The sequence below is a fragment of the Vicia villosa genome, unplaced genomic scaffold (genome assembly GCF_029867415.1).
Source record: "Vicia villosa cultivar HV-30 ecotype Madison, WI unplaced genomic scaffold, Vvil1.0 ctg.002052F_1_1, whole genome shotgun sequence".
Classification (NCBI taxonomy): Eukaryota; Viridiplantae; Streptophyta; class Magnoliopsida; order Fabales; family Fabaceae; genus Vicia; species Vicia villosa.
This window is the reverse complement of record NW_026705822.1, coordinates 30031-41971: the sequence shown is the minus strand read 5'-3', so window position 1 is coordinate 41971 and position 11941 is coordinate 30031. Positions and strand designations below refer to the sequence as shown.

General features: G+C 35.1%; 1 protein-coding gene across 1 annotated transcript; it reads left to right on the top strand.

Moving 5' to 3' along the window:
- The first annotated feature begins 274 nt into the window (after nt 1-274).
- LOC131637592 (uncharacterized) lies at nt 275-1216 on the top strand. Its single transcript, XM_058908191.1, has one exon. The coding sequence runs from the start codon at nt 275-277 to the stop codon at nt 1214-1216; it is 942 nt and encodes a 313-aa protein (XP_058764174.1).
- The last annotated feature ends 10725 nt before the right edge of the window (nt 1217-11941 follow it).

Here is an 11941-nt window from a genome sequence, read left to right as displayed (position 1 = left end):
TCCAAACAAGCAAGTAAATTGCGACATTTATTATATCTAAGTCGAATTGCTTAAGTTTGGAAACTTTTTAGAACCTTGTTCTTCAGGTATAAAAATAACCATAGTAGACACCTTTGTGATGGGTAGACCTCTGGCTCCATGCTCGTGACGTTGAATCTATAAACCCCATGGTTTTACTAAGTTTGCATTGCATCCCTTCATGCATTCATGCGTTTTAAAACCAAAAGTATATTTCAAGGATTAAAAGGAAACTATTTTTGTAAACAATATAATAATGGGAACTGAAAGAAGAAAAACAAAAAGATACACTTTCAAGAGTCCAAAGATAGAAGAATTGAGAAAGTTAGGATCCTTAATTGCCAATCAAGAGAGTTTTTGTGACAAGTATGGAAAGTTGTTGTATCTCCTCAAAACAAAGATAAAAGAAGGGATTCTCTCTACATTGGTCCAATCCTATGATCCCTTGTATCATTGTTCCACCTTCCCTAATTATCAACTTTTGCCAACATTGGAAGAGTATGCAAGTATCATAGGATTGCCCATTACTGGAAAGATTCCCTTTACTGGTTTAGAAGGAGACACCAAGTCTCATGACATTGCCAAGTTCTCTCATTTAAGGAATGATGAGATTGAGAAGAATATGGTCACCAAAGGAGGATTACTTGGATTGCCTGCTCAATTTCTGATCGAGAAAGCTCTTGCCTTTTCAAAAGAAGAAAGAATGGATGACTTTGAAGCTATCTTTGCCATGCTTGTTTATGGACTGTTCTTGTTCCCATATAGTGAAAACTTCGTTGATATTAATGCAATCAAAGTCTTCATGAAAGGAAACCATGTTCCTACTTTGCTTGGGGACACTTACTATTCCATTCACTTGAGGAATTCCTATGGAAAGGGAATGATTACCTATTGTACTCCTTTTCTATACAAGTGGTACATCTCTCATTTTCCAAACACCAATGATTTTTGGGACCTTCAAGAACGACAAAGGTGGTCTCAAAAGATTATGACTCTCACCAAAACTGATATTATCTGGACCAACAACTCCTTCTGTAGGATGAAAACCCTAGATAGCTGGGGTGATTTTCCTAATGTAACTCTTCTTGTTATGAAAGGAGGAATCAGTTATAGTCTCGTTTTATCTTGTCGTCAATTTGGTTTCCCTATGGACAAAAGACCAAGGAATATTTTATTGGATGGATTCTTCTTTGAATAAGGGATTGAAAATAAAGAATTGAGAAAGAGGATTGCTAATGCTTGGCACCGAAGTCATAGAAAAGAAATAAAAGAGTGGAAAATAAAAGGGGATCTCTCACCCGAGCCTTTTGAATAATGTATTAGTTCAAGAGCCGCTCAAATTAGGATGCCTTATCTTCCTGAGACATCTGCACCTCCAATTAAGAAACCTCTTGTACCTCATGTTTCTCCTCCAACAATGGAAGATCTCCAACCCTGAAGAAGATGAAGAAATCAAGGGAGTATTGGAAGAACAAGTTTGAAGCCTCAGAATGTGAGAAAGGTATTATGGAAGATCTCTTTGATGAGAAAATTAAAAAAAAGGATGATTTACTTTTCCTCCAAGATGGATGGCTCATGGAAAAGGATGCTACAATTTCTAGGTATGCAAGAGAAAATAAGAGGAAGCAAAAAGAAACACTCTCTCCTGAAGCAAGTGCATGGAAGAGCATCATTGAGAAGCTTGAAAAGGCTGAGCTGAAGAATCAAGAGAAGAAGAATCAAGATGACATGGATAATTCACATTAAGATTCCTTAAGATTACTTTTGATATTTTCTATCTTTATTTATTATTTCTATTTTGTAACTCTTGAAAGTATTTGTACCTTGAACGACCCTTGTCCCTTATAAGCTCTTGAAAAAATTAGTACTTCGATGACCCTCGATTGTCCCTCGATGACCCTTGTCCCTTATATGTACCAAGGATGTCCCTTGTCCCTTATTATTAATGAATGAAATTTTCTCTTCAAGTTACCTTATGGTGTTTACATTTACAAGCTCTTAATAAATCCTTGAAAGACATTTTAAGATAATAAAAACAAAAGGAACGTCTTTTGCATTACATGCATCATGTCACATCATTCATGAGTCAGAGTCTCATTCCTTCCTCTTTCTCTCCTCAGAGTCAAACTGAAGCACTAGTATAATACCCGCGCCAATCATCGTCGAAGAATGGAAGATGGTATAGTTGATGACTAACTATGGAAAGAGGAAGTTATTGTCTTGCACACTGGTAATGAAATACTGACATCTATGGTTTAAGACCTGGTGGCTGCTCAGAATCAGCCATTAACTCAAGCTCAAGTAACCTTGAATAGTGAAGTCAAGACTCCTCATATTCCTATAAATCCAGTATTGAATCCTACGACCATTAGGCCCTTTAGAATATAGATGTATTTCCAACTGGCTGGACAACAGATTCCTCCTCAACAAACTGCAATTCCTCAAGGTGTTATGACTATTACTCCTGTTGTAGTGAATCCTGTTCCTCTTTACAAAGGGAAAATTTTAAATGGTACACCTTCTGAAGGTATGGAAAGATCAGAAGAGTTTGAAGACCAATTTCTAAAGATGCAAAAAGATACCAAGGCCCTAAAATGAAAATATCTATTTGGGAAAGAAGTTAATGATCTGTGTTTGGTTCCAAATGCCATAGTTCCTTCCAAGTTCAGACTCCTAGAATTTGAAAAGTACAAAGGGAATACTTGCCCTCATAGCCATTTGATTATGTATGTCAAAATGATGTGTATGCACACTAAAGACCAACGCCTGCTGATTCATTACTTTCAAGATAAATTATCCGAGGCTGCTGTGAAACGGTATATGGGTTTGGATAGTGCACACATTCGTACTTTCCATGACTTGGGTGAAGCATTTATCAGAAAATACAAGTACAACATTGATATGGCACCGGACAAAGATCAACTTTGTGAATGTCACAGAAAGAGAAATAATCATTCAAAGAGTACGCACAAAGATGGCGTGAACTAGCTGCTCAAATCATACCTCCTATGGAAGAGAAAGAAATGACTAAGGTCTTCCTCAAGACTTTATGTTCATTTTACTATGAAAGAATGGTGGCAAGTGCACCCAATGATTTTAATGAGATGGTAAACACGGGGATGCGACTTGAAGAAGGTATCCGTGAAGGCTGTCTAAGCAAAGAAGCTGGTTCATCATCATCTGGTGGTGGAAAGAAAAGGTTCGGTAATAACTTTTCCAAGAAGAAAGAAGAAACGGTGAGCGCTATTTCAAGGGGAAGAAACAGACAATATCTGCCTCAACAGATTGCTACTGTTACTCATGTGATCAATCAAGTTCCGCAACATAATGTTCAGCCGAGACCTAAACAAATTTAACAGCCTCGACAACTAGCTTCTCAACAACAAAATCAACCAAGGGTACCAAGGTATCCACCTTTTGATCTCATTCCAATGACTTATGCTGAACTTCTCCCCGCACTGCTGCAAAGAAATTTGATTCAATTAAGGGATCCACAACCTTCTCCGGTTAATCCTCCCTAGTGGTATAAAGCAGATGCTCATTGTATTTTCAATAAAGGTGCTCTTGGTCACACTGTTGAAAATTGTTATCCTCTCAATAGTGAAGTTCAAAAACTTGTCCGAAGTGGCGTGCTCACCTTCAGAGATGTGAATTCGAATGTTTAAGAAAATCCTTTATCCAATCATGGGTCAGCTTCAGTAAACATGGTACATGGATTCCCTAGAAGATATCAAGTCTTTGATATTCGCTTAATCAGAGAACCATTGGTTCAAGTGCATATCAACCTGTGCAAGTTAGCTTTCTTTCAACATGATCATGCTTCCTGTATAATCTGTTCTAAGAATCCCCTAGGATGTCGTCAAGTCAGAAGAGAAATTCAGAAGATGTTGGATGAGAGGACTCTCCACATTACCTAAGAAAGAAATGAAGATAATGAAGTTGATGTTGTAACTTTTGAATTCAACATTCCCGAAGCGGTGGAGGTACCCTATGATAGTCAGAATACTGCTATTGTTCCTCTCACAATTCATATGCCAAAACAATTTCCTTATAATTCTAGTACTAATGTTCCTTGGAATTATAATGCTACAATCATGGGTAGGAGAGAAGAAGTTAAGCCTGGTCCTATGTCGACTATTGTAAACATTGCTGATGTGAGTCGTATGACTCAAAGTGGTCGTTTGTTTGCTCAAAATCCTCCTCATAAGTAAAATCCAAGAAATGATAATTTGTCCGCAAAAGTTCCTCCTCAGATGGATATGCCTAGAAGAGATCTTGGTAAAGAACCTGTAACTGTGAATGTGGAACCCATCTTTGGAACTAAAGATGATGATGCGGAAGAATTCCTGAATTTGATTAAGAAGAGCGACTACAAGGTGGTTGATCAACTCCTTCAGACACAATCAAAGATATCTCTATTATCTTTACTGATCAATTCTAAGGCTCACTGGAATGCACTGATTAAGGTTTTGAACCAAGCCTATGTTGAGCATGGCATCACCCTTGAATAATTTGACAATATTGTTTCCAATACCACCATCAATAATGCGTTGAGCTTTAGCAAAGAAGAGATTCCTCCGGAAGGTAGAGAACACAACCATGATCTGCATATATCCATGAAATGTGGAGAGGAAACCTTGACAAATGTACTGGTTGATATTGGATCTTCCCTGAATTTTATGCCGAAAAGCACTCTAGATAGGTTGTCTTATCAAGGGAAACTTATAAGATTGAATGGAATTTTTGTGAAAGCTTTTGATAGATCCAAGCGCAGCGTCATCAAATAAATTGATTTTCCCATTCGCATTGGACCTCATGACTTTGAAATCACCTTTCAAATAATGGATGTCTATCCCGCTTATAGTTGTCTGTTGGGAAGACCATGGATCCATAGTGTTGGAGTTGTAACCTCTACTCTCCACCAAATGCTGAAGTTTGATGTCTATGGAGAACAAACAATGATTTTTAGTCAATTATCATCATCTCAAGACATTGACGCTGATATTGAAGAAATTGGGACTCAATTCCAATCCTTGGAGATTGTCAACTCTATGCATGATAAAAGGGTTGGTGCGTCTATCTCTTCCTAGAAAGATGTCCAAGAAGTGGTTGAACAAGGATTATATGAATGTTGGGGACATGTAATTGAACTTCCTACCAACAAGAATAAGAGTGGTCTAAGATTCATACCTCAAAGATCAAGAGGGAAGAAATCAAAATCTGTGAACTACGATAAGTCTTTGCACGAGACATTTCAAAGTGCTGGATTCATCAATCAAGACGATCAAGATGTAGCTGCTGTCATTGAAGACATTGCAGATCCAGAATGTTCAAGCTTTGTGCCTTATGGAGAGGCTAGCTCTAACTGGAGTTTCGTCAATATTTCTTCTATTATTCACGAGTCTAAGTAAAAATTTTCTGTCTTTTAAAAGTTATTTCGCTCTGCCCAAGGCGAAAGAATGTTGTGTCGGCCTAATTTAATATCCTTTTGTTTTGCCCAAAACAAAAGTGAACCTGTGTCGATCTTTGTTTCAAATCATTAATAAAAAAAAGCAATTTTGCTTCTATTTTGTTTATCTTTTACCTTTTCAGAAAATGGTAACACCTAAAAAAACCTGATAAAATAGCTTTTTCAAAAATTTGCACATACACTCTTGCATTTTTATCTGTTTCTAAAACAAAGCATAAATCATGTGTAGATTACCTTTTGTTAAACCCATTGAAAACAATGATCCTATGCCCTCTCCCAACTTTGAATATCCTGTGTACAAAGATGAAGAGCAAAGTGACGAAGAAATCCCTGAAGAGATTACTCCTCTACTTTAGCATGAAGTAAAGATCATTGAACTGCACAAAGAGCCTTTGGAAGTAATCAATTTGGGTACTGAAGAAGAGATAATAGAAGTATGAATTAGGGTATTGTTAGAAACAAGCTTCAAAGAAAGAATGGTTAAACTGTTGAAAGAATATGTGGATGTCGTTGCTTGGAGCTACCAAGATATACCTGAGTTGGATACCAATATTGTAGGGCACAGATTATCATTGAAACCACAATGTCCACCAGTCAAACACAAGTTGAGAAGAACTCATCCAGATATGGCATATAAGATTAAAGAAGAGGTTCAAAAGTAGATCAATATTGGTTTCCTCGTCACATCAGAATATCCTTAATGGTTGGCCAACATAGTGCCTGTTTCCAAGAAGGATGGAAAAGTTAGAATGTGTGTTGATTATCGAGAATTAAACAAAGCTAGTCCGAAGGATGATTTCCCACTACCACATATTAATATGTTGGTTAATATTACTGCCAAGTTTAATGTCTTCTCATTTATCAATGGATTCTCTGGCTATAATCAGATCACGATGGCGCCTGAAGACATGGAGAAAACAACATTTATCACACCATGGGGAATATTTTGTTATCGTGTGATGCCTTTTAGTTTGAAGAATGTTGGGGCAACTTATGAAAGAGCCATGACTACTCTCTTCCATGATATGATACACAAAGAGATTGAAGTTTACGTGGACAACATGATTGCAAAGTCTGCATCTAAAGAAGAACACGTGGGGCACTTGTTAAAGTTGTTTCAATGTCTAAGAAAGTATAAGCTTCGTAAGAATCCTAGCAAGTGCACTTTTGGTGTCCACTCTGGAAAACTCCTAGGTTTCCTTGTCAGCCAAAGAGGTATTAAAGTGGATCCTAATAAAGTGAAGGCTATTCAAGAAATGCCTCCACCAAGAACAGAGAAACAAGTTAGAGGATTTCTTGGATGTTTGAATTACATATCCAGATTTATATCTCATGTGACTGCAACTTGTGGGCCGATCTTCAAACTTCTCCGAAATGACCAAGTTTATAAATGGACGGACGAATGTCAGAAAGCTTTTGATAGTATCAAAGAATATCTGCTGGAACCTGAGATCCCACCTCATTTTGAGAGGTAGTGATCATCATGACCATTATCATTATCATAATCATGCATGCATCATTCTCTGACCAAAAAATATACAAATAAGATTGTGCTTGCTTGTTGCTTGTTTCTCAAGATAGGTGACTGATTAAGAGAATCAGGAAAATTAGGTTTTGTGGCTCACAAGGTGGCTCAAGCTTTCTCATATTCTCAAATGATTCCCCTCATCAAGATCCAAGCCCAATTATGATTCAATTCAAGATCAACAACTTTATACTTCATCTGGTCCACAATTAAGGTTTTGACCTAATTCATTTGGGGGGTTGACTTTTAGCCAAAGCATGGTTCCATGGCTCAAATCATGATTCAAGGATCTACAATAAATATTTGTAATCCAATCACATCATTCATTTGATTGGAAGAGCTTAATCCCATTGATACTTAGAATAATGCAATTCATTTGGAAAAGTCAACTGTTCAAGATCATCTTTGACTTTTGAGGAATTTGGTCAACCATGGACTTTTGAAGATCAAGACATGAATATATGATTATTGAAGTAATTTGATCAAGAAAATCAATCAAGAATCAAAAAGTCAACAATTAGGGTTTTGACTTTTTCATGAAGAAATACATGTTTTTTACACAACTTTGAAGAGCCATAACTTTCTCATCCCTTGGCCAAAATGTTTGTTCCAAAGCTTATTTTGAAGAAAAAATCAAGATCAACAACTTTTTCAATATGTACAAATTCTCAAAAGATGAATTTTTTTTAGTTACGGAGCTCGGAAGTTGTTTACTTTTTTCAAAACACGGAAAAATTTCAAAGTATTTTTGACCTAGTTTTCTTCCAACTTTGTATGCATTTTACACTAAGATGCAAGATGAGTTTGAAGAAACACCAAACATGAAATTTATAGAGCATGTTTAGGACTTTCCAAAATGTACTAGAACATCTCCATATAATTTTTGAGTTAGGAGAATCGAAGAGAGGAAGTTGAGGTCCAAACATGGCGTTCTTGGCCAATTTGCAAGGCAAGGCCAAATACAAAAACTTGGTAATCTGATCCAAGGCCTCTATTCCTTGCTTGCAGACCCTTAAAGACTCAATATCCATCCATTAATAGAGGATTACACAAACTTTTGAGCTATGATCCAAGTGTTTCAAGCATTGTCCATTAAAGTTGTCTATTTATGGCATACAGGCTTGACCTCCATTCTAGTAAAGCATGTTTTTTGCAAAAGTCCACTCTCCTTGACCTCCTAACTTGTTCCTTCTGCACACACTCAAAAAAAAGCTTAGACACAACATGTTTAAAGTGATCAACCACTCCAGACATGCTTGTACTGTGCATTGGAACAATGGTCATAACTTTGCTTCAAAAACAAGTCATCAAGCCAAAAGACTCAATTTGATCAAACTCAAACCCTAATGTTTCCCTATAAATAGAGGTCATTCCTAAGCTTCAGAACACACTAGAAATCCCCCTCAAACACCTATGAATCTCTCTCAAACTAGAAGTAGCCAAAATTCTCTATTTTTAAGTTTTGAAGTCCGTAGCTTCGATTCTCTTACCTCTTGCAATTTATTTGCAAACCAATCATCCAAACACACTCCATATAGCATATAGATACTTATGTATGCATTAAAACTCCCTTGTAACACCTAAATTAAAATCTGAAAATCACACTTGTTCATCATTGCAACTCGACTTGGCCAGAAGAATTGAGGGGATCTCAATCCAAAGTGAGCATTGCAAAAGCTTCCTGGGAGTTCAGTGAAGCTCTAGGGATCATCACATCACTTCCAGAACTGCTCTAAATCAACTATTGATTTCCAGTTGCTGAGGTAAGTAGCTTGATCTTGAACTTCATCATTTAAGCATCATTTTTAGCATTTCTCGATACCAGATTGTTACATTTTGCGCATGGAATAAAAGCCCTAAGGTTTTAGGGATTGATTGTGCATATTAGTCATTTAATTTTAAAAAGAAGTTTTATGGTTCTTGAGGTTTCTGAAAAAATTAAAGAGCTATAGTTAATATAAATTGATGTTATTTATATATTTGGAATCGTAAGAGAATTCTGTACATGTTCTGTCTTATGAGTTTTGTCTAAAAGTGCTTAAAATTCAAAGTCCAAATCTCATACATTGTTGGCCGTGAGGTTGAAGATGAATTTCAATTCAGCTTTATAACACGTTTTTAAATATATATTCATGCGCGTGTTTCATTATCGGTTGTAGCGTGTGGGTTCAGTGGTAGGCTTTTGGCTCCCTAACCATTAGGGCATGAGTTCAACACCTCTAGGCAGTATTCCTAATTTTTTACCACTATTTTTTTATTGTTGTTCTTTACAACTTTAATTAATAATTTAACCAATCAAATCAACTCATTTTTGTCTAATTTTTTTACAAACTTTGTTTATGTGACATTTTTTAGGCTATATTTTAAAAGTCCAAAAAATATTATTATTTGATCGTGTTTTAATCAAGACATAAGTGATACTTTTTAAGCTTCTTTAAAGTCCTTCAATTTAAATATTTTCAAATGATCTTCACCGTGTAACTTGTAGATACTTTTGTGAATCAATTAGAATTAGGGTAAGATTACCTTGAAGAAATTAATATGATCCCTTAGTTAATTCACCTAGGGTTTTGTTTTAATTGACTTTTAAATAATTATATTTAGGTGTACATAACTAAAACCCTAATCTTGTGATCCCAATGCAATTTCATGTTGATATTAACTTGTTGCTTTGATATTTCTGTGTTTATCCACTTGTACATATGCTTGTTGGTTTACATCTTTGTACCTTTGTATATATATACATTGTCTACTAACCGCATCAATGAGACATTTACCCATCATCACATCATATTCATTCATACATGAAATGATCTTGAGGTATGTCATCCTTTTATTCAAGAAAATTTTACCCTTGAGTTTATACATTGATTTTATCCTAATTTACCTTTATTGTATCCATGATACACATAACATGTCTCACACACCACTTGAGACAATTACCCTTAATGCTTGCTTGAGATGATTGATTCCTCGTTGATGCTAAAAATACAAAGGAATGAGAATGGTATTGACAAAATTGTCAAGGTACTCACTCTCTTTCCAACTCTTTTACTCTGTGCTTAGTATTGTTAAAGCTTTACACCTCTCCTTGTTTTAAAATGGTTTTGTTTTATTAAATCTAAACATTTTAAAATCAATCATTGGTTTTGTATTGTTAAAGACCAACCAACTTCTTTAATCACCTTTGTCGTGTATTGTTAAAGCTTGACACCTTTTAAAACTTGTTAAGTATTGTTAAAACATAACATTTTAAAAACCCGTTGAGTATTTTTAAAGCTCAACACTCAAAAAGATTTTGCCTCTTGGCTATTTTATTTTCCTTTTAAGCGGAAATACAAAAGCTTTGAATTCCCTATTTCACTTAAGGGGTATGTAGGCCTAAGATGTGATGTCTTCTCGAGCTCACTTTTAAAATCTTATTTTCTCATCCTCCCACTCTATTTAAACAAAAACACAAAAAACAAAAAAACAGTTTTATGAAAAAAATAACAATGATTATATATATTTCAAAAAGGTCCCTACCCCCCGTACGTAATATATGTGAGGGGTACTTATAGTTTCCCCTTGCATAACCAACCCCCGTACCTAGATAGTCTCAAAAGGACTCTAGGTATTAGGTACCAAAATGTATCAAATGAAATCCACAAAGGTCTCAGATCAATGTCTCAGAACATAACCAAAGACTCAGATGCAACAGAGTATCAGGTGAACTTAAAGCTAAGGGGAACCCTAATTCTAAGTCCATAAGTCCAAATATACAAGTATGGGATAGTATCCATAGTCCATAAGAATACATTAGGAGTTTTTAAGGCTTTTTCCTTTATTAATTTTTTGATGAAAAGAAAAAGAAAAGCCCAAGGGACAAAGAGAAAAAAGGCATAAAAGTAAATGACATAAAGTAAAATGACATGAAATGTAAATGCTTGAAACATAAATGGCATAAAGTGCATTAAAGTAAAGAGGAGTTAGGAGTTAGTTCAATTTAATAGTATTAATGTTAGGGTTAATGATAATTAAACCAATTTCGGACAAATTTAGTTAGAGGTCACAGTAAACTTCTGTAATGCTTCAGTTAGCTTCAGAGGATACCGATGGAAGATTCTGGGTGGAGAATTGAAGTTGAAATGAAGAGAAAATGGTATTTCGATCTTTTTATTTTTAGAGTTTTTGGAGCTTCTAAATAGTAGAGGTTTTTTGGTTTTACAAACCTGGTTTTCAGTGCAGAAATGAGCTCTATTTATAGGAGAATAAGTGAGGTCATGGTACGTGCCAAATTCCTCTTCAATTGTGTGAATCAAGTTGAGAAATTTCTAGATCTAAACCGTGTGAGAATGAGCATAGAATGTGTGATTTACTGAGCTATTCCAATCGTTTTTCTTTGTACCAAATGTGTTTCACCATGATAAGCAAGTTTGCACATGTGCAAAGTGATCCCCTTTCAGTTTCAGGTCAATTCTAATAACAGGTCACTTGGTACAAACATAGTTCATGCCATCATGTTCATGCTTAGGCCAAATTCAATCTACTAGTGTGTTTTATAATTCTATATTTTCCAATTGATCCTTTCATAGAAAGTTGAGCTGAAAATGACATGAGTTGAAAGTTGAGGTCGTATCCTGAAATTTAGGTCAGACATTAGGTCAAACAGGTAAAAAGATTTGTTCATCAAATTTATAATACTTGTATATTAAGTTTTGAAAATATTATATATATTTTTTGAAAATTGTCTATAGTAGAAAACATAAAGATTATTATTGTAAAAATATTTATTATTATTATTATTATTATTATTATTAAAGTCGTACGAATGATTATTTTACAATTATTTATGAGATTTAGATGTTATTAAGTAAAATTACTATACCAATTTTTTATTTGATTCATACATAAATAATATATATATATATATATATATATATATATAT